This window comes from Canis lupus, chromosome 7, assembly GCF_011100685.1.
Source record: "Canis lupus familiaris isolate Mischka breed German Shepherd chromosome 7, alternate assembly UU_Cfam_GSD_1.0, whole genome shotgun sequence".
In the NCBI taxonomy this organism is placed as follows: domain Eukaryota; kingdom Metazoa; phylum Chordata; class Mammalia; order Carnivora; family Canidae; genus Canis; species Canis lupus.
In genome coordinates this window covers 22,555,405-22,578,636 of record NC_049228.1, presented here as the reverse complement: position 1 = coordinate 22,578,636, position 23,232 = coordinate 22,555,405, and the positions used below count along the sequence as shown (strand labels likewise).

The 23,232-nt window shown below is 44.2% G+C and overlaps 1 protein-coding gene across 2 annotated transcripts in view; it reads right to left on the bottom strand.

Annotated features, from left to right (window-relative positions):
• ASTN1 (astrotactin 1) overlaps nucleotides 1-23,232 on the bottom strand; it is a 296,944-nt gene that overhangs the window by 68,604 nt on the left and 205,108 nt on the right. For both annotated transcript variants that reach the window (XM_038542419.1, XM_038542420.1), the window contains exons 10-16: nucleotides 23,018-23,155; nucleotides 22,426-22,576; nucleotides 13,400-13,566; nucleotides 10,530-10,724; nucleotides 8,899-9,026; nucleotides 2,933-3,037; nucleotides 518-706 (exon numbers count right to left, since the gene is read on the bottom strand). In XM_038542419.1, coding sequence (XP_038398347.1) covers nucleotides 518-706; nucleotides 2,933-3,037; nucleotides 8,899-9,026; nucleotides 10,530-10,724; nucleotides 13,400-13,566; nucleotides 22,426-22,576; nucleotides 23,018-23,155 — 1,073 coding nt within the window. The remainder of the gene's footprint in view (nucleotides 1-517; nucleotides 707-2,932; nucleotides 3,038-8,898; nucleotides 9,027-10,529; nucleotides 10,725-13,399; nucleotides 13,567-22,425; nucleotides 22,577-23,017; nucleotides 23,156-23,232) is intronic.

Below are 23,232 nucleotides of genomic sequence, written 5' to 3'. Positions count from 1 at the left end.
GTAAGGCTGTTATCCAGAGCTGTATAAACACTTGAGCCTATGGAGATTTCCTCTTTGCACACATCAGTAGGAAAATGAGCCTAAACACAGGGCAAGATGGAGTAAGAAGAGTTTTCTCTGTGGTTATTGGAAAGGGTTGCCAGCCATGGAGGGTGGAGGCAGTACTGCTGGTGGTAGGAAGTAGTGGGGGAGACTGCAGCACTCTCTTGCTTCTCCCTCAGTCCATAAAAACAGTTGAATACCTAGCCCTTGCTATGACAGCAGAATGCATGGGGACAGGTAGTTAGAGGACTCTGGCCATGATATCTAACACAGTGACCATACACTTTTGACCCCTTCCTGCACATAAAGTTTCCTGAAACACTCCAACCTCGGCAACTTTAAGGATGGGCACAGAGCATCATCTGAATTAGTCCCTTGCCAACAGACTCCTTTGGTTTGGTCTTATGATTCGCACCTAGACCGCCGTACCTGTATGGGGAGTAGAATCTGCTGATGATCTAGGGACATCACTCACCTTTGCTGATGTCTTCATATTCCAGCCAGAGTCGCCGCTGGACCTGCTTGTTTGGGTACCAGATGGAACAGGACTCCTCAAAGCCATAGATTGCTTCCTGGATGTAATGGTTGCCAAACTGGTCCAACAAGGCCACAAAATCCCCGCGAGACGTAGCCCCGTCCAGGGAGTGGAGCGCATTGCTGAGGGCTATGGAGAGACACCACCCAAGAGTAAGAGTGAGGACTCACACCTTGGGTATCCGGATTCCCAGGCCATTCAGCCTCAAAAGCAGAAGTGCCTGGATGGCCCAAAGTGACGTCAGAATGCTGGCTGGAACCATCAGGTGAGCGTTTCCAGTTAGCTAACTCAGACAGTTTAGTTCCTAAGTGAGTATCTCTCAGGCCCGTTGGTTACGTTGTTAACTTCACGCAGGCAGAACATTGCCACATCTAACTCCCTGCTTAAGTCGATGTTGTTTTTTCTTTTTTCAAATCATAAGTCATGACATTAAATCAATTTAGTGAGCTCAAATAATAGCGTTTCAAAAAAAAAAAAAAAAAAAGAATAGCATAGCCTAAAATAGAAACACAAATACCAGCAAGGAACATTTCACATCGTAAAATGAAGTACTGCTTCACGAAATTTCTGTTGTGTGTATGTGGGAGTGTGCATATCTCAAGGTCACAGTGTAAAAAGTGGATTCTAACTGTGGGTAGTGACCAAAAGAGTTTTTGGAGACAGAATTGCCTCCAGACATAGACACTGGTAATGGGAAGATAATGGAAGAAGAGGAGTGAGAAAAGTCATTAATATACCGCTTATATTTATTTCAGAAAATCACAAGTATATGGGCAGGGAGACGGCAGATGGAGGAAGGGATCTGTTTGCCCCCCTCCCGCCTCCCCAGACAAATCTCCAGGGATTCATTTTTCCCATTTAGGAAAATTACACTGGTAATTCCCATGACCAGTTTTCCAAATCTAATACCTCTGAACCAGGCCAGCTTCAGGCAATCTTCCTCTGTACACACCTGTGCCCTATCAGGACAAGGCAACGCTTGGCCCTGGCACGAGACCCCAAGTGCGGAAGTCCATTTCACCTGTGATGCCACGTGTGGCTTTGAAAGGCACATGGCAGCAGTGCTATCCACTTGTTAAGCCCCAGTGTACCCATCACCCGTGCTGCATGTAAACAGGACAGTCTCTACTGCTGCGTTTTTCTAGAATGAGGAGTAGCTTAGTTCTTTCAAGGTTTTTCTGTACCAGCAGGGTTGACTTCAGTAAGATTTCCCACCCCAGGCCCTTCTTGCCAAGAACCCTTTCAGGTGAAATTAAACAGAGTTCTGAGTCCCCCTGTGTCCTATGGAAATATTCTACATCCTTAATGCATTTTCTTTCCCGATGCATAAAGTTTTACCTTTTGTGAGTATAGGTCTCACTTCCTCTCTATAATTTCGTCCCCTACCTTTGTTCTCTCTTCTGTTGGCTCTAAGGCTCTGCCTCCCGATTGCTGACCCGAAGATCCTTCTCCTTGTCTTGCCATCCCACGCCAACAATATCATCTGGTTCTGGTTACCTTCTCCTCCAACACAGAGAAACCAGATGCTCGGTGTAACCCTCCCGTCTGCTACATTCTTTAGGTGGAAGGAGGAAGGAGCTGAGAAAGGCTGTCCTAGTCCAAGGGGATGAGGTGGGATGGAGATGTGTACCTATATTAAGGCCTTAGTTGTAGCAACTTTCCCATCTGCAGATTGCACATTAGGATTGCTTCAGTGCTAGGATTGCTTCAGTACTTGATTCAAGGCATTTACCGCTCAAATGTGAAGAATACTTGTTCTTTACAAGGCGCCTCACTGTTCTGTTATGGATCAATTTGTCCTCGTTTTTGGAATTCACTGCTCCTTAACTTATTAGGTATCTATCTCTCTTATCTATCATCTATCTATCTTTCCTCACTTGCTGTTTAGGGACCATAAACATTGTTTTCTATTCCCTCTCCCCCACCCCTTCCTCATTTTTGCTCTTTTTTCTCCTATTTCTTTCCTGTATGAAAACTCTAAAGGATGTTCTTTGCATTTGGAAGGTTTTTATTCTGTCAATTTATAAAAAAGTCTACTTTTGCATATCCTCTTTGTACACTGCGTGACCCCAGGAATAATGATAAAGTAGGTGTTTATCCTCAGCAGCCCCGCCTTGCCCTTTCCATCTCTTCTATAGTCCAAGATTAAACTTGCAATTTAATATATCCTTAGACAACTATTGGATTCTGGGTGTTTGCCCTTAAGGGGTGAATCTGAGTGAATAGGTTATGTATCTCACAAAGTGGCTCCATTTTAGGCTGTATTTGCAACAATGGGATCAAAGGCTTGTGCCCTTGGAAAGGAACTCCACTCCCCAGGAGCAAATAGGAGAGACGGCTTGCTGCTGTGCTCACCCTGAGAGACGGCCACTTGGTTGAGTTTGATGTGGTACATCACAGACCGGACCTTCCAGTGCTGCAACACAGGGTATCCAGACACCTCACTGAAGTTCACCATCCCTAGGGACAGAGGAGACGCAGGCTCAGTGTGTGCGATTGATTCTCAGGTCCCAAGCCTACTGGGTTAGCGGGTGTCATTGTGAGAAAACGAGAAAGCATTCTTTGATGGAGAGAATTTCTGGAATCACAGTGACAACAGCTCTCATGTATTGAGCCTTACTCTGTGGCAGACATTTTGCTAAGCACTCTGCATATATAAAGTCATTGGATCATTGCGAGATAGGTGTTATCATCTGCAGTTCGTAAATGGGGAAACAGAGGCCCAGAGAGGGTGTTATGGGCCCTCAGCCATGAGGCGGGGCCAGGATGGAGTTCCAGATCTATCTGAGACAGGGCGGGGTTCTCAACCCTTCTACTATAATATTCCCTTAGCAAATTTATATGAAACTCTAGGCTTACTGTAACATACGCAAGTTTTACTCTCTTTAGTAGCTGTAGTAATTGACTCAGCTCACGTACCTGATATTGAGTTTTCTGTCCCATTTAACTGATTTGTGTTCAGTATTTAAGTTTTAATTACTCTGAAGCTGATAATGCTTATTTCTTCTTCACCAGGAGGGACAGGGTCAGCGTGACTCAGTCATTAAGGAGCAGGGTGGCCCTGTATGGAGTGCCAGACACTATAACAGACACTTTATTTGTGGTCTTTGTTTTAACAATGAGAGAACTGAGGCTCTGAGAAGCCAAGGTACTTGCCCAAAGTCATTCTCAATAAGCATATCCTTGTAGCCGCTTAGACATGCTAAAATGGGCTGTTCTTGCTTGAGCATCGTGGAAAAAGAATGGCATCCAATTTGAATTCTAGTCATTACCATAAATATAAAATGCTACAGAAACAAAATAATTAGACTACAAGAAATAAAAAAAATCACCTTGCTAAGTTTGGAAAACCAATTTTAGCTTCATCTCTATGCCTAACATTTGCTGTGTAAGTTATAGAAATAAATATATATGTATGCATGTGTGTATGTGCATATATATTTATATGTAAATATAATGGCACCATGTATAGAAACTTTATGTATAAATATTATATGTATAATATGTATAAATACAATGGTGTATAAATATGTATAAATATTATATGTATAATGTGTATAATATGTATAAATACAATGGTGATAATACATACATACTAAATTATCCTGCCATTTTGACCCATGATTTCTTCAGGCTAAATCAACTAATTTAATACATAAACTGGATGAAGAGGGGGTGGATTAATTAGCTGCTTGTCAGCTCTGATCAAATTAGCCCAGTAACTGCCAAATTTCCATTTCCATGTGAATCATACAGGAATAATTGTTGGTGAGGCAAAAAGTAAAAAGGTCAGAAGAGGTGCTTCATGAATCAATTGCTTACACTTTATCTCAGGCAATCAAAGATAAGTTGCTTGAAACTAAAAGAAGGTTTTCAGTACTTTTCTTCTTTCAAATGTTCTTTCAGGGCATTAGGCTTTGTGACAACAGTCATACTATCCCATGCTCTGGCTTTTAACCTTTCAGTTAATTTTAAAAGCATATAAATGAAATTCCAACCTTACAGGATTAACACTCCTCATTAGAGCATAAAATGTGCGTGCTTCATAGAACTATTCTACATAACATGCATTCTCTAGTTACATCAGCTCACCAGCTTGCTGTGATTTCAAGAAGTCTATTAATAAAAAAAAAAAAAAGTAGCAAATCCAGTCAATGAAGACTTTTCAGTGTATTGGAAAACATTCCCTTTAATAGAGTTGTTTCCTAGTGGGAAAAGAGACGGGCAGGAAATCAGAAAGCTGGGGTTCTAACACCAGCAGTGTTGCTGGAGGGGTCAGGTCTCTGCTGCCAGTCGCTGGCTGAGTTCCTCTCTGGCTACCTGGCTGGGGGAACTTTTTATTGCCAGTGCTGTCATCTGCCATGTGAGAGGCTTAGCTGAGGTGACCTCTTGCTTCCTCTTCAAACCTGAGATTCTGACCAGCTCTGTGACTTTGGACAAGGTAACTCATATGTTCCCATTTTCCTATCTGAAAAGTGGCAATACTGGAATTCATCTTACCTGCTTCACAGGTAGGCTGCCAGAGCCCAATAAAGTTATAAGCATGAAAGTATGTTGAGAAAAAATAAAGCATAATATACATGCATGGCTTCTCTCATTATCATCTGCCTCATCACTGCTAATTGTATAAACCGGCCATTTCTTCATAGATGTTTTTATTATAAATTCCTAGGCTTTAGTTCAGAACAACAGTGTGAAGAAGAAAGAAAGAACGCAGGATGTCAGGGGTAGGAAGGGATAGCAGTGTCCCATGTTCATCCACGATGAGCCAAGCATCTGAGCCCCAACACTTAGCCCCTGAACAATAATCCTACTGTGTGCATCTCGGCTCTGCCATAGTCAGGGAAACAGTGGAGGTGTTTGTTCTGTGTCTCCATACGGATAATATGTCCATTAATTAGAAAGGGGTATTTTAAAGTATATGTTGTCATAGACTGCGTCATAGGATTCTTTCTCAGGGTGTCCTTGACATATAGTCAGCTCTAGTATTTTATTTTATTTTATTTTATTTTATTTTATTTTATTTTATTTTATTATTATTTGGGAATACATTTCTCAATGACTCTTTTTTATTTTTGAACAAAATATCTCTATGTTTTCTCAAGAAGGAACATACTTTCCCCTAACTATGCTTGGAAAATAGAATGACTGAATAGAGTTCTGTGCAATAAAGAAAGGAAGAAGGAGGGATGGAGGGGGAGAGAGAGATAGAGAGAGGGAGGGAGGATTGCTCTCTTCTGTTATTTTATTTGAAATGTCATAATGTATTATGCCCAAAAGTTTTAAAAGTCTGTTTTCTTCAGATGAGCCTGAAGTTCCAGAGAGATCAGAGCTCTAAATCTTCACACAAATTTAGTAATGATGGCATCCATCGGCCCATGAATGTGGCCAGCAGCTTCCTCTCTCTCCTTGGTCTGCCTCCAGATTCTTCTTTCTCTCAGCTGAGAGACTTAAAATACAAATAGACAACAGCCAGATTGCATATAAAAAATAGAACTCTGACCCATAATCTGCCACAAAAAGCTCAGGAAACCAACCTATTATCTACAGGAACCAGCCCAAGAAGCTAGTTTACTGTCTACAAATCACTTAGAGAAGTCAGACCACTATCTCCAGCAATCAGTCCAGGAAGCCAAACAATATGCTCTGTAAAAATTGGCCCAACATGACCAGGACTTGATTGATAACTGACAACTTTCCTAGTTTTTGTTCTTGCTTTCAACTTAGGTCCAACCAGACAAATATCTAAACATCTACCTAGAATGCCTCACTCCTAGCCAGTTGGCCCACCTACATGCTAATAGCCTCCAACCAGAGACCACCTGAAGCACTTGCTTCTTTCCTCTAAAGCTTTCCTACTCCTTTTCCTATTCCTCTGCCTGCCTTCAGTCTTGGCCAAAATGCAAGTGGTGGTGGCTGAATCCCATGCTCTAGCAAGCTCTGAATAAATAGTCTTCACATGTTTTAATTTGGCGGCTCTTCATTTATTTCCACACAACTTCTAACCCCAAAAAGGCTGGTGAAGCTCAGAGTTCTTAACTCTTATTTTGATGAAGAGGGAAGCACTCAGCAAGATAACACACATAAATCAATATTTTCCAGTATGTTTTCTTCAAACCAATAATTCTGAAAGATGGAAATAGTTATTATGTGTAAAAGGATTCTCTAGTTAAATAGGTTTGGGAATTGCTGGGTTAAGTGAAGTAGAAGGGATTTCTTCACTCCAGGGCTTCTTGGGACTTGTCTCTCTAGGCTAAGGTGTTACAAATTGCTGAGAAGTAGATACTATAGTCTTTCCAAATGTATTTAAATAAAGAACCTATTTATTAGTGGAGCACTGGCTTTCCATGGGGAGGAGGGGGGAGAAAAAAAACATCACCATGCTTGTAAATTGTAAATGCTGAGATTGAAGATTCTGAAGATCACTTTAGCTCTAAAATCTTCTCAGCTTGTAGGTTTATGGGGATTATGACCTATAATAGCACCTAGTGCAGCATGATACGATATTCTCTATGTGACTCTCAGGAAAGATACAATTAAAATGTTACCAGAACTAGAAAGTTAATATGGGAGAAATTTGGTCAACCATCTCTTTAATTCTTCTAGTCATTCTGGGCTTTAAAAAATAAGACTGAAACTTTGTACATCAAATGTTAGACTTTACTCTTTCAAGGCCATGAAAAATGGAAGTGATCCATATGGATACCCTTTTACTCCTTTTACCTCAAATATGCCAAATTAGGAGAGGTCCAAGGGTGCTGTGGATGAGGACCAAGTTTGGATTTGTCCCTTATTTCCAAAGATGTAGATTCAAGTATGTTCTTCTGATATTTCTCAGATTTAGCCACACACTCCTCCAAAAAAGCCTCAGGTAGCATCTAGGACTACTCTATGTCTTCCCAGCCTAGCGCCTGAAGTATAATCTCCTCACTTCCACAATGCAGTATTACATGTGAGATCTTGGTGGAGCTTTAAACAGAAGACATGTATCTCTAATGTGGAACCTGTTCTATTTGTGTGTATCATCTCACACTTCCCTTCACATGCATTTTGCATACACACAGGAAGTGTTTCTCAGCAAAAGTGGTGGAAACAAGAAAACTAGATTCTCGAACACTAGAGATGTCAGCTTTAGATATATGTCCAAAGGATGCATTTTTAATTTTTTCAGTTTAGTGTGTGTGTCTGTGTGAGTGTGTCATCTTTTAGATTTTGATGGCATTTATTCCTGGTCCAGCTTATATTTAAATTGTTTTCTCCCTACTCCTTCTGTTTCTATAGGGAAAATACTATTTGGTACTCTGAATGTTCATATTCTTTTTCTTCCTTGATATACTTATTTATTCAACAAATGTACCTCTCACTATGCATTAGGAACAATTCTAAAAACTTTACAAATATTAATTTATTTATTCCTTGTATTCATCCTACATGGAGGATAGTTTTATATCCATTTTCATGGGTAGAGAAGGTAGACAACTTGTCCAAGATCACACAGCCAGTGAAGAGTTGAGCTGAGCTATCAGGCCCCAGAGTCTATGCGATTAATCGCTACACAATACTCCCGTAGGCAGACCTATTTCTAATCCGGTTCATGTCTAAAATAAAGTTTAAACATAAGTTGATATCTGGAAAAGGCTTGCCCTCAGCACAACCTGTTCTTCTGAGAAGGAAAGGAAAAGGACAGAAAGGTATAGGATAAGGGAGACATAGAATGAGGAAGGGAGAAAAATAATGGGAAATGAGCAAACCAGCAGTGGAACTGAGCTCACATCCAACTTTCTAGCACATGATGCTGAGTTCCTGGTTGTCTCCCCCTTTTTGGTCCAACAGACCCTTTGAAGTGTCTTCTTTGGTCCATGAGGTGTTAATGGGTGGGGTGGTCTTCAGAGGCCCAGAAATGAGAAGCATTTCCTCCTCTCTCACACTGGTCCATAAGTACTTTCCAGAGAACACAGTGGCCCCAGTGACAGACGTCTAGGTGATGATAGACATCCACCTTCTCTCTGACTCTACTCCCTCTAATCCACTGAGACCTCTGAACTTTTACCCATCTATTATGCCATCTATTTTCAAAGATCTCAATAAGACTAGCAGGGAAAGGTATTATTAGACCATTTTGCAGATGATTATATACTAATCTTGGCAATTTCACTGACAAATAATCTTACTATAGTGTTTTAGAATTGAGCTTTTATTGTGTATCAAGAAAATCACTGGCTTCAAAACAAAAATAAGTGAGGTCAAGAGTTTTGATCTTGTGAAACTGTTGGGAGCTGCCTGGTTTTTGTCAGTTGAGTAAGGGCAGGAGGTACACTCACCAGTCAGGAACTCAGGGTCGGGGGTGGGCTCCGAGATTTCCTCCAGGCACTGATTCTCCAGGGGGACAGTGGCCACCACAAGACCATCTGGCAGTTGCTGATCTAAACCTCGAGCAAAGTTGTTTTGCCTGGAAATGTTAGCAGATTTTCATTTCTGAGTGTAAAGGTGAACCCCATTCCTTGATGGGCAATCTGTATCTCAACCTATAATAAAAAATTCTTCCTGGACCAAAAGGTTCCCCTCTCACTGAACCCCACTTGATGGACATGTCTGGAGTAGGAAAAGGTGTGACAGGTAGGGCGAGGGCTAGGAGAGATGAGAAAAATATCAGCTGAAAAGGTCTACTCAGAAGATCTAGAACATTCTTCCCACCTTTCCATCCCAGACCCTAGTGCCTGATCCCAACCTCCACAAGATCTAGGCAGATGCAGTCTCATTTCTAGACTACAGAGAAAACTCCAGCCACCACATACTTATTATCAGTTTGCTCATAGGAGTCCAGTCCTAGGTTGCTATAAATTGCTAGTCCATATTATGACATCCTCCTCCTCCCCCCCCCCCCCCGCCCTGCTTTCTCCTTGCCCTCATTATCATTATCTCCTGGTAAGCATGAGCTCTGAGGAAGATGTACTCTAATAGCCTAAGAGAGAATAGGAACAGGGGTCAAATGGAAAATCTCCAAGAGATATTTTAAATCAATGGTTCCAACATTTTGTTCTCAGGACCCCTTTATAGTTTTAAAGATAAATGAACACTCCAAGTAGCTTTTTCTTTGTATGGATTATATCTATCAATATTTACCATATTAGAAATTGAAAGAGAGATTTTAGAAATACATATTAATGCATCGAAAATGACAATAATCAGTCCATTAAATCTGAACATAGCATGAAAAATGATGAGGGGTTGGCATTTTAAAAATATTTTTTGCAAATTTTTAAAATGTCTGACTTAATAGATACAGTTGGATTCTCACATCTGCATGCAACTTATTGCAATATATTGTCTGGGTTGATATGAATGAAGAAAATCCAGCCTTTCTGTAACTGGAAAAGGCAGGACCTTGAATATCCCCTGAAAAGATCTCAGGGCCCCTTGGGATCCATGGGCCATACTTGAGGACTTCTATTCTAGACTGAGTCTTCCACTCAGAGCAAAACAGAACCTGAGCATTCTCTGGTGGCTTCCATGGAAAATCTTTCAGTCCCTGCCTGGGCAAGATAGAACTGTATTGTTTTTTTAAGATTTTATTTATTTATTCATGAGAGACACAGAGAGACAGAGGCAGAGACACAGGCAGAGGGAGAAGCAGGCTCCATGCAGGGAGCCCGACATGGGACTTGATCCCAGGTCTCCAGGATCAGGCCCTGGGCTGAAGGCGGCACTAAACCGCTGAGCCACCAGGGCTGCCCCATAGAATTGTATTTAATACTTGACTGTTCACCCAGAGGAAGCATGGTTCCCGGATTCTGGAAAGAGGAGAAGACCATGGGAGAGAACACAACCTGTCCTTTTAGGATCATGCTCACCTTGCTCCAAAGCACAAAACTTTATGCTGACTTTAAAGCTCTTCAGGGAAGAAGATGCACCAATAGCCCTGAATAATCAGTTCTATAGACATGAGATTCACCTGAATGTTCCTTTCAACACTTGTCCTGCAGCCACTTCCTTGGAATGGTTGTTGTAACCAAAGAACATCTCTCCAAAGAGGGTCTGGTTCATGGGAACCTCCCTGCTTTCCCCACAGTCTCCTCCCTCTGGGCAGGTCTCCGTGATGAGTTGGCAAGAACGACCATCCACACCAAGCTTGTAATCCTCGATGCACCTAACATGGTAGGAAACGCAATATAAAATTTGTTCCATCAATGAGCTATGCAGTCAATTCAACCTAACAGATCGGGAAGAAACACCTTTGGGAGAGGGTTGGGTGGCAAAGATGATGAGTATTCCAATTTGATTGTGTCCCCTTTATAACTCAGTTTCTTAAACCTACAAGCCTCCTTCCATTATGTGATCATACAGAACCTCTCGCCTTTCCTTTCCAGATAAGTGCTTACAGAGCTTTAGAGTACTTCCTCCTTTAAGTGGATCCTCTCCTAGATAGGTCAGGGTTAGAGTCACTGGAGGTAAACTTGTAAGTGAGTTACCACATTTAAATCTGAGGTATTCTAGAACCTTTCTCCAGGACCATCTAAGTGGCCAGACCCTGCATTTGTTTGGAGGGTAATTAGGCAGCAAAAAAAAATGACACTGTGCTTAAGAAATTAATAACCTTATAATCTGGTCCTGTGACAAGTCAACTAAGAAATTAGAGAGATTGATCATCTTCTGACTGTGTTCTGTTTGAATGTATCCAAACACAGGATCATCCATATTAACTCCCCCTCCATTCAGAGTAGCCCTCCTGAACTAAACAGATGCTAGGGCACGCTGTGTGAACACCTCCTTGGTGTCCCTCCCCATTAAACATGTACAGTTACTCTAATGGAAGAGCAATACTGATGTTGGTAAACATGGCTCAATGACCCATAAGTCATTAATTGGACCTTATTTGTAGTTATACTGAAAAGAATATAATTTGTTAGTTCAAGAACTACTTTGATAAACCTGTCATTTAAAAAGCATATTAATTTAATGTGGGTCTCTCCTTAGAATATACTAGATTTAGAATTTATAGATGCTCATGACATTAAAACACATCATTTATTACTATCTATGGTAATTGTTGTAACGAGATAAAGACCTCTCTTCCATATGGAGGAACAAATAATCATAGTGTTAAGTGGTGAAAAGCAGTGATGTTGCCCTTTACTGGGCAAATTCAGGTCAGCTGATTAAACTCTCTAAGTTTCAGCTTCCACATCTGTAAAAGGTGGAGGAAAAGCTGCTTTACAGGGTTGTTGAGAAGATCAAGTGAAACAACGAACTTAAAGAACTAACAACGTCCCCAGCAAACAGCAAATATGCATCAAATCCTCCTATCGCTGTTACCAGCAGAGGGACCACTGAGGTCCACATTACCGCATCTGTTACTGTAGTCCCCGTTTACCATTTACATGTTTGTGTTAACAGGTGTGACTATAGCTCTTCAATGATAAGTGCATGCTGTTTAGTCTTTATGTAAAAACGTGAAGTCAAGGAACTTTTTTGGCAGGCTCCCTACAGTGGCTTGGAAAGTCACTCCAAGCTGAGTGGCTGGAGAGTCTACAGCTTCCCCTTCCAGACTGACCTACCTCCGCCATGCGTGTGTCCCACTCTGAACTCCTCTGAGGGCAGAGGCCAGTCTCCCCTCCTGCTGCCTCTCCTGTATCTAACACCTAACAAGATTCTCTGCACAAACCAGATGCTCCAGTGTATATTAAATAATTTATGGATTTATCTCTACTACTTGAAGTGGGTCAACCACAACAATAACATTATAGAGACATTAAAATTTAGATCAAGCTTCCATTTATGGGATGGGATTTACAAGAAGCTGAAGGTAAAAACTTTCAGTTGAAAGGAAATGAAATATAATAAAATAACATCCCCATTCCATCCAATAGTCTTGTCATGATTATTCAGTAGGCACAGACTTCTGGTGACAGAGCTAAAATAGCATAGCTATTTTATATATTCTATATAATTATTATAAACATTGGTTTTAATTGCAAGCCTCTTAGAGCATGAGATCCTTGAGAGCAAGAACTATACGTCATTCATTCATCTGTGCTACCTAGTGACTAACATGGTGTATGGCATGAAGTGTGCACACTCCTGATAGGCAGGAAGATAGGGGGTGGTGGGGGGCGACCAGGGAAGGAGTGGGGAGACAGGGAGAGACAGGAAGAAGGACAGACAAGCAAACTATGAAGGTATAAGAATGGGTCAAACTGTACTTTATAAATATAACATGAAACGGCCTTTAAATATAAGTCAGTGGTGTACATTTAAATTTTGAGGAAACCACAGAAGTTTTAAAACACCAGAGAGGGCCTGAATTCTAATCTTAATCTTTCCACTTACCAAGTCCCACTCGTGAGGGAGCCACTCAACCTCACGGCAGAGGAACTGCACTGAAGAATGATCACGTCTCGGGGAGGGTGGCTACACAAAATGGTGGGACTTCAGGGGCAGAATTGTTAGGTTTTCCACTCCTCCAAAGATTGCCCCCTCCCCTTCTTGGATAATTAATTAGTTTTACACAATCGTTCCCAACCTTTGGACCATGGAATCCTTTTGTCACAAAACACATTAACACAGTTCCACAGAACACAGACTGGAAAATTCTAGTATGTAGGCAGTGACTGTGCTCAGGGGCCTCCCCCACGGGGATGGGATCCCTGAAGGTCCTCCCAACTCTGATGATAAAAGTGCTGCTCTTCCAGTCCTGCAGGCTCTTTCCTCAGAGCCCAAGGGCTAGCCTAGGGTGATGGTTCTTTTAGATTTACTTTCCTGGTTTTAACACTGAGTGTCCAGCAAGCCAGCAAGCTGGCTGGCCTTTCCGGCAGCTCAACTCACCCGCAGAACATGAGGATGTTGTACAAGGTTGGGTCATCCGGGAAGGGTGCCATCTGCTGGAGGCACAGCTGCTCGCAGCCGCCATTGAAGCCATCTGAGCAGTCCACCCCAATGTGGCGGTCATAGCAGCCAGAGCTGTCCTTCATGGGGCTCAGTCCCGACGGGCACTGGAACAATCAAAAAGCATCCACACAGGGAGGTGAATCAGGAGACCGGGTTCTCAGGGAACCGGAGTGTAACCACTGATGCCTATTTTTAGCACTCAGCCTTGAAACCATTAACATTGGCAAGTAGTGCACGAATTTCTCACTATGCTGGACTCCCTTTAAAAGCAAGTGGCCTTTTTGACATCTTGGTTCTTCGCTCTGGGTACAGATCACAGGCATTTGCATTAAAGTCAATTCCTCCAAACAGGCTGGAAGGGAATGTCATATGACAGAGGGAGGTGTGCCAGCCTCCCAGTTGGGTAGAAGCTGTGGGCCAGAATTGACCAGCATTAACAGAGGCTTCTTTGGGCTAGAGGAAGGGGGTGCTGCTGTTTGTGTTTAGTATGAAAAGTTTTTTGTTTTGTTTTGTTTTGTTTACATGCAAACATGTTGCCAATGTTGGTACCAGATAGCCAACAGTGTTGGAGAGAATGGACAGAGCCAGGGCTTCCTGCTGGAAGCAGGAAGTAGGCTTTCTCTGTGACCTTGTGGGGGGGTTGCTTGTTCTCTTGGTAGAAGTGGCCATTATCATGACCTCCCTGCCTCAAGGACGCTGCGCAGAAGATGCAAGACAAGGGCATCTGCTACATGAGCATCCATGGGTGCTGTACTTGGGTTTGGGCTTATCCCAGTGTCCTTGACACTCTTATTGTGAAACAATTAGCTTCTCTGAGCTGCTATGTCTTCAGGTAAACTCCCCAGGAGTGCCAGCAAATTAGTTCAGGAAGAGATGTCAGCCAGAATCTGGGGAAGTCCAAGGGGCTTGGTGAGCAGCGGGAGTGCTCCTGTAGTGCCCACTGTGCACCAGGCTGGGTCTAACTCATTGTCTTACTCATTCAGCCCTTGAGACATCCCCTTGAGGTATGTAGTATGATCAGCCCCATTTGGCATGTAAAGAAACCATGGGCACAGAAAACTTAACTTTCTGAAAGTCCCACTGCTGATCACAACAGGAATATACCTGAAACTTGGCAGGCTGGCTATGAGGCCCATGACTCAGCTGGCCCATCATTAGCTCACACCACCATCAGTCTCACACACAACACTCACTGTTAACTGAACACTTACTTACTAGGAGCTTTAGGCTGACACTCTGAGTATTTCATCTCACAGCACCCTATATTAGCCTCATTTAATAAATGGGGAAACCATCAACATCGCTGATTAATGCAGGATTTCACTGCATGGGAGTCCACCGAAAGGGTCAATGAATATTTTTTGACTTCCTGGTTCTCCTGTCTGTTCAGTAGATCCTGCGCATTTGGACTACAGCTGATCCTTTCACATAGGCTGGAAGAGGTCTAATAACTTGCCCAGGGTCAAGCAGCTAGTATGGGGCAGAGCTGGGGGTCTGTCTAGATCTGACCTGCTTCTAATGACTGTGCTATAAACATACTGTCAGCTAACACACTCCTCCAAAACCCAAACCCAAACCAAAACAAAACAACACAACTTTCAAAAGTTGGTGGAACAGTGATCCCCCCACCCCCCACACACTCCTGGCCCTGCTGCTTGGCTGCTTCTTTCTCTTGACTGCCAAGCACTTTTGCCTAGTAGCCTAGAGCCACCGCAGGTGTGTTCCAGAAAACCCACCCCCATCCCAAGATCACAGCAGGATATGCATTGTTTGCTGACACTAATTCTGCAATTTCCCAAACAAACGGCCCCTCTGCGGGCCTGTCAGCCTCCCAGGCTGGTCCACCCCCGTCCTCCTCATGAAGCAGCTGGAGTGCTGGAAGGTGAGGGCTTTAAAAGTCGCTTCCAAGGGCTGCCCCATGCGGTGCAAACCCAGATGTTCCAGAGGATGGTAAACAAGCAAATGAGCCAGCTGAGGAAAGCACCCCATGTTTTGTTAGCACCCCCATCTAGCCCCTTCCTTGGCTGTCCAGCTGTTAGGCCAGATGTGCCACCAGAAGGAAGCTGGCTTCACTACTGTGAGGTTGCCTAGGCACGGATGTAGAAGTTTGATTGGAATTAAATGGGCTGCACTGGTTGCCATAAGTTTTTTTTTTTTTTTTTCTTTTCACTTCCTTAAAGCTTGAGAAAAGCCATCAAAGTAGAGACCAAGGCGGTCCTCCCACTTCCTGTGGTTTCAACCCTTGCATCAGTTAGCTCGCCAGCCAGGACTCCCAACTTCCCAACCACCTGCTTTTTTTCACAGTGCTCCAGCAAGCATGATTTCTGACAAAGACTTCACCAAATGAAACCCAAGCAGGCTTTGTTCCAGAATTCCAAAGCTTGGCATAGCCGCATCTTGCCTGGCCCTGATATCTAGATGCCCAATGCGATGCCAAATTGGACCACCTGATATTTACACTCTCTCAGGAGATTTGGAGAGAAGATAGTTAGTTGCCTTGCCCAAGATGCATTTTTGTTGTTGTTCCTACAAGCAAAGCTAGAACAATAATAGCAGCTGTCGGGAATTAAGCAATTCTATGTGCAGGATAATCTATAGGTATTATCTTCAATTGCCACAACACAGACTTTTTTCACCTCATTTTACAGAGGAGTAAATTTACCTTAAGTAGTACGTTGGTTTAAGGTCACAGAGGTGGAAAATGACAAAATCAGATTTTGGACCTAGATTTATTTGATCCCAAAGTTCACGTCTGTCTCTTTTACTTTGCTGTGCAGCATCTCAGGTATGAGAAGATGTGGATTCATTAGAATCCCTACAGAAATAGAGTCAATTTGATACACCAACAAGTAAAGCAATCCTGTAGATCTTTTGTTTGCTGGTTTGATTGTTTTGAGCAACTCCCAGAGTATGTCCTGGGATCAATTATGGATCTGTAGGTTTAGTCTAAAATTCTCCGTTTCTCTTTCTTTCTTTCTGTGTCTCACTCCCCCTTATCTTTCACACACACACACAAGAGGTGCATATATTTATAAGGCAAAAACACTCAAAATGTCCAGAGCGATGACCCTGAAGGCAAGACAAGATCCTCAATCACTGAAAAAAGAGGCAATTATCTTCACTGCACTGTAACTTACTTGGTCTGCAGTTCAGAGAAAAATATTTTTGAAAGATTTCCAGGAAAAAAAAAAAAGGCTGAAACTGAAAATAGAGTTTTCTTCATAACCCTGACTGAACCAGAACACTCCTTCTCCAAAGAGTCTGATCAATCAAATTTCCCACGTATAAGTTTGTCTTCGTTTTCGCCTACATGGTCCTTTTATGGTTGTATTCACATTCTGGACTCCTCAAAATCTGAATCTAAATACAAAGAAATACAGGTTCCAAACCATGCCTTCTTCTTAAAAGTATTTGCAGCCAGAGCCCAGTTGTCAGGAGAAAAATCCTGCCTCCAGGAAGAACTGGTCTTTTCTCTTTGCAAATGTTGGCCATTCTTGTCTTCTGACTTGTGGACAATTTCTGTGCTTCTTCCTTAAGAGAGAACTGTTTGCTCAGGATTGAGCCCCAAGGTCATACATTAACCCCTTTGCATAGGTTACTTTTCGTAGTCCCAGAGACTTTATAAACTATGGGCTTAAAAAGAAACTTCGATTTATTATAGCAACAACCCTCCCCCATTGAGAAGGTCTAATAAATGAGCTCATATTTTTGTGCCCCCTAAAATATACAAGGTTAGTCATCTTTCATGAGATGCTCATGGCTTCTTGACTTATTACTGGTCTAAGGCATTGTGTGCTAATGAGATTAAAATGATTTCCCCCCATTCAACTCCTCTTCTTTACTGTCTCTCCTCTCTTTTGCTTCCAATGATTTTTGGTTGATTGGTGACATAGGAGTCTAGTCAAATCTCACTAAGCCTGAGACACACACCCTTCAGTTCCAGATTATGGGGCGGACATTCTGTTGGCAGATGAATAGGAGTGATGGACACTTGAGCATGTTTCGGGTCCCAGGAAGAAAAGGAGCACTTTCCGGCAGCTGAGCCTACCTTTGCCTTACCTGGATGATTCAGAAGATATTCAACCAGAGTGCTTACTCAAAACAAGCTCCCTTTTACTACATGGTGATCTCCCTTTCATAATAATGATTTCCCTGACTTTTTGATGGGCTCTGACATGCAAGCTCAAGCCACACAGGACTTCTCCCAAGGGGAAAGTTTGATGGAATTAAATTTATGTTCCAGCTTCCTGTCCCTATTTTTCTGAAAGCCTCTGAAGCATACGCTTCTGCTTACTGTCCTACAGAGAGAAAGAGATATGGTCATCTGTAATGGTCTCCACATGTCTGCGCTCCAGTAGAGGTGAAATGACACATTTTGTGGGAAACCATTGTGGACAGCGTGTGGACAGAAGGGCGGCACGGTCACTGGGTAATTCAAAGCTCATTAGAGCATACTGCTCTGGTGGGGAAGGTCATGTGTTCATTACACGAGAACGCGGGAAAGCCAACCCCTTACCTTCCAAGGCCACAATCTGCTCACCTAAGCACATGCAGATAGCACACAAAGCAAAGGCATCTTTTGGCCACTTTCAGGATGAGTGTGAAGATGAAGAAGGAGCAGTAGAGCACGGGGTTTCCATTATTTTATAGAATTGGAAATAATTTTCAGACTTTCCAAGTTTTAACTTAAACCTCAATAACAGGCTTGATGAGAATGAGGATGCTCTCATTCAAGCTGGGAGTAGGAACCGACTTTCTGCCTATCGAGTCTGCCCTGATCCCACAGCCTTCTCCCACTCGTGGCCCCCAAGATGTCAGCAGTATGACCTCCCAAGCCTGTGAACAGATCACCTTACGTGACAGAAGGGGTTTTGCAGGTCAAGTTGAGATGGGGAGATTATCCTGGATTATCCAGGTGGACCCAACGTAATCATAAGAATCCTTAAAAGTGGATGAGGGAGGAAGATCAGAGAGCATGTGCTACAGAAGAATGGCCAGAAAAATTCAATGTGGCTGGCTTTAAAGATGCAAGAAGGGGCCCGTGAGCCAAAATCCAAGGGCAGACTCTAGAAGCTAGAAAAGACAAGGCAATGGATTCTCCCCTGGAGCCTCCAGAATGGAATACAGCCCTGCCAATACTTGATTTTAGCCTGGTGAGCTCCATGTTGGATTCTCACCGACAGAGCAGTAAGATAATAAATGAGTATTGTTTTAAGCCACTAAACTTGTGGTCATTTGTTACAGCAGCAATAGGACATGAATACAGAACTTTGCAGGACCTCTGGAACTTCACAGGACACAGACTCACTGCTTATTGTGCTTCCCAGGGAGGGACTACTGCTCCCGCCTTGGCACAGTAAGGACAATGGGTAGAAGTAAGACCCAAGCTCTCAGAAGTGAGTGGCTGACCTCGGCTCTGGGAACCCTCCCGAAGGTTCAGCAATTCCTGCCTTGGGAGACTGGTCTGGTTTGGAACAGAGTGATTATGGCTTCTACAGGTCTGTGTCTTTCACGGGCATTTGTTTCCTGTCCTCAGAGACAACATAAACAATAGAGCAATTAGCTGGGTAGCAATTAACCCTGTGGGAGTCCATGCATAACTGAGAAACATGTCCTGCCTTCCTAGAAAGAATGAAGATTGAGCGGCCATTGCACACCAGCCCCACCTGTCTGGCTGGTGTCCAATCAGGTAAATACACGGGTGCCTCCTCTTGTCCCACATCTAGCAGGTTCCTTTAAGGGCCAGTGTATTTTGAGTTCCTCATCTCTTTCTCTTTTCATTAAACATGCCTTTCCTGAGAAGGCTTCACCCAGAGAACTGAACGTCAGGGTTACATAGACAATAGCTCAATTCTCCCAAACTGCAGTTTGGTGCCAGGTTCTCTGTGCCCAGTCTACCTCTAGATGACTCTGGTTGGTTCTGGGACTGTACTGATGTCCAGCTCAGCTCAGGGTAAAGTCCCTGATCTACTTCTCAGTATGATCCCAAGAGTCATGATACGGTTTTCAGCTCTCACTCCAACAGTCCTCCTGTCTCAGGGATCATGTGTTCTATGGCCAAGGAAGAACAGTCTATTGAATGGCCTGCCAGTCAGTCAGCTGGCCTGTCCTCCCCCCAGCAGCCACTGTGGACCAGTGACTTCAAAGTGTTATGCTAATCCCAAGCCCTGGTATAACTGGGTGACTTTCTGCAGTGGCTCTGATTCTAAAACGCAGAGGCCTTATTGCAAATGCATATTCATTGGAACTATTCCTGCTAGCTCTGTCTCACGGATTACAGTGTTAAAAGTACAAAAATATACCAGCAAGGCTACATGCCAAGTAAAAGGGGTGAGGATCACCAACAGAAGGCACTTGACAGGCAACCCTTCGGGGCTCAGGAAAGGGGCAGAGAGGTGGGAGGAGGTGGAGACCATATCATGTGCATGTGTATGAAGGTGTGAGCACACTCAAATTCATCCGGGACTGGCTGGGATAGGGGTGGGGTGAAGACAGGGATCCATGCATGTGCACACATAGTGTTTCAGTATTCAGAATGTCCCAAGAGTATAGTGAGGACTGAAATGTTGAAATCTGAATGAAGAAATGCAGGTTGAATAGAAGGGGAAAATGCATCTCAGCCGGGAGCTCCATTAGACAGTGAAATTGTCTCTTGAGGGACCCAGTTGGGAAGCTCCTTGCTTAAGACATCTGAAAGTGGACCAGCCAAAGGGAGGGGAGTGCTGTGGGACCTCACCTTACCTACTGGCTGCTTCTGGAAGACAGAACCTGGACCTCATCTTACCTATTGGCTGCTTCTGGAAGACAGAGCCTACAGAACATTTTTCTTTGTCCTTTCCTGATGGTCCTCTGTTCTGCTTCCTTTCCTTTGATGGACTGGCCAGGTCCCCACCTACCTGCTCCTCCTCTCTCTTCTATTCTTTTCTTCACTTTCTTTCCCTCAGATGAATCAGGCTCCCTCCAGCTGCTGTCTAATCTATGAAACTCTGGGGAGGCCTCAGGGCTGAGAGAGTCCCACCCTGGATCCCAGACACACACCCATCTTTGATGGAGCACAGCTCGGGGAACCGAGCAGGTGCTCAGAGACCAGGAAGGGGATGCATGAGAGACGGACTGACCTCCTCCTAGCTTGCCCTGCTCCAGGTCCCCTTACTGGAGCACTGTCAGACTGGGAAGCAGGATGAGGCACCGTGTTCTCCCTAAGCTGGGGGCTCCTGGCCTTGCCCCAGAAACACTGCAGAACTACGTGTCTCGATGAACCAGCTCTCCCTCTCGTTTAGGCCCACTTGATGTCTGGCTTCACTGCCTTCCTTCTTTGTCCTCTCCTCTCTGTGAGGATTGCACCATTCTGCCCTTAAAAGAAAGGAGGGCTGGCAGTACACAACAGTGTTGATGGCCACAAACACGCCAATACAGAGGCACTGGCAGCTGAGGGCTTCATCTGCTCCTGCCTCCCTTTACCTGCATGGTTGAACCACTCCTCATCCCAGTGCAGGAGCGATCTTAGCACACTCTCAACCAAATGGCCTCTCTAGGTTCTAGCATCACATATTATACACATGGCCAAAGTACCCATAGGTGATGACAAAGTAGAAAACTACCTGTGGTGGCGGAGTAGGAGTTCATTGTCATGGTCTCAAAGGGGATGTATTTTTACTTTTGTCTACCATTCCTGGCATGAATTGCTTCTTTCATCATTCTTTCATCATTTAGGTTTCTCCTGAAATCTCCTCTTAATGTCATCTGACCCAAGACAAGAGTAGAGTTTCCTATGACAGTCAACGTAGTCGAATTCTTATCAGAGTTGATATCATACTAACAAGCAGCTAATTCTCAAACTGTTTGGGGGTATCCCTCACCAATTAGATTGTAAGACTGGAAACAAAGGATCCTGCTATGTAATTCATGACATTTCCCTTGGATAGTGATAGTACACATAGTAGGTGCTCCATGAATATTTTGTGATTAGCTGACTGGTGATTAGCTTCACATCTCTGTCAAGAGAAAATTCACAATTTATTTTTTATTATTTATTTATTTTATTTTAAAAGATTTATTCATTTATTTGAGGGAGAGAGAGTGAGTGAGCAAGCACAAGCAGGGGGTAGGGGCAGAGATGGGGGAGAAGCAGACTCCTTGCTGAGTGTGAAGCCTGACTCGGGGCTCCATCCCAGGACCCTGGGATCATGACTTGAACGGAAGGCAGACACTTAACCAACTGAATCACACAGGTGCCCTTTATTTTTAATTTTTTTAAGAGAGGGAGGTGGGGGGAGGGGCAGAAGAGAGAGAATCTGTGTTTTGTTTTTTTTTTAAGATTTTATTTATTTATTTGAGAGAGAGATAGAGAGAGAGTGAGAGAACACAAGCAGTGAGAAGCGTAGAGGTAGAGGGAGAAGCGGATTCCCCGCTGAACAGGGATCCCATGTAGGGCTCCATCCCAGGATGCCAGGATCATGACCTGAGTTGAAGGCAGATGCTTAACAGACTGAGCCACCCAGGTGCCCCAAGGGAGAGAGAGAGAATCTTAAGCAGATTCCACGCCTAGCACAGGGCCCGGCCCTGGGTTCAATCTCACAACACTGAGACCATGCACGACCTAAGCTGAAAACAAAAGTCGGTGGCTTAACTGACTGAGCCAACCAGGCGCCCTTGAGAAAATTCATAATTTAGATTAGACAGTAGTGACAACCAGGGAGGGGTCATTTTTTGATCTTCTCTCTCGTTTTTGTTTTTTTTTTTTTAATATTTTATTTCTAAGTAATCTCAACACCCAGTGTGTGAGGCTCGAACTCACAACCCAGAGATTAAGAGTCTCACGCTCCACTGACTGAGCCAGCCAGGCGCCTTCTCTCTTATTCACGGAGTATTTCCATCTGTGCATTTGCATTATGTCTAACCCCGTGCCCCCCTCCAGTGCCCCCACCATCACCCACCCCACCTGATGGGACCGACCGACCTACCACGCAACCAGTGGAGTCGAGCTTGCGGTCTGAGATGCAGCGGAAGTTCTTGCTGCAGCCCCCGTTGTCCCTGCTGCAGTCGCGCACCGGCCCGAAGGAGTCCAGCAGAACCTCCAGGCTGTCAAAGGAGGACGAGGTCATCAACTCCTCTCTGTGGGGAGACACGGGGGGACGGGCGAGGAGTCAAGGGGACTCTGGGTGCCGCCGGGAGCATCACAGCCCCAGTGCCTACCTAGCCAGCCGCGGCGCGCCTCTCGCTCCCGCTCACCAAAAGTAAAGGTCGCCCGCACTCGGAGCCTTGGACTAACAAATTATGGACACTCTCTAGATCTGGGAAGGGAGCCAAGGCTGCAATGCCTGGTCAAAGAAGGAGGTCTAAGTTGGGCAAGGAAATGAACATTTTATTGCTGTCAGTCCTTAGGGGATGTGGGAAGTGCTTACAAACTCTGATTTTATGGCCGCTCCCAGAGCATGAGCCTTGGGGTGTGGACACTGACCCACGTAGACGGGATCCTGGCACGGCCGCCTGCCAGCCTCGCCTCCCGGCTGCTCGGGCCTCCGTCGTGGCCTCCCGGCCTGGGCCCGGGCTCACCTGACCTCCACGGCGTCCTCCATCACGGTCATGTCCGTCTTGCACTTGGCTGAAGGGTTAATGGCCAGTTCGGCTGGTGGGATCACGAAGCTCTTGCTGAGGGGCAGCCACATGCCCTCCCCAAGGGTGTAGGTGAATCTGCGGGGACACCCAACAGCACGTGGTCACGGCTGGAGGAACCGCCACCCCGGCTGCAGGGCCCGGCCTCCCGTCAG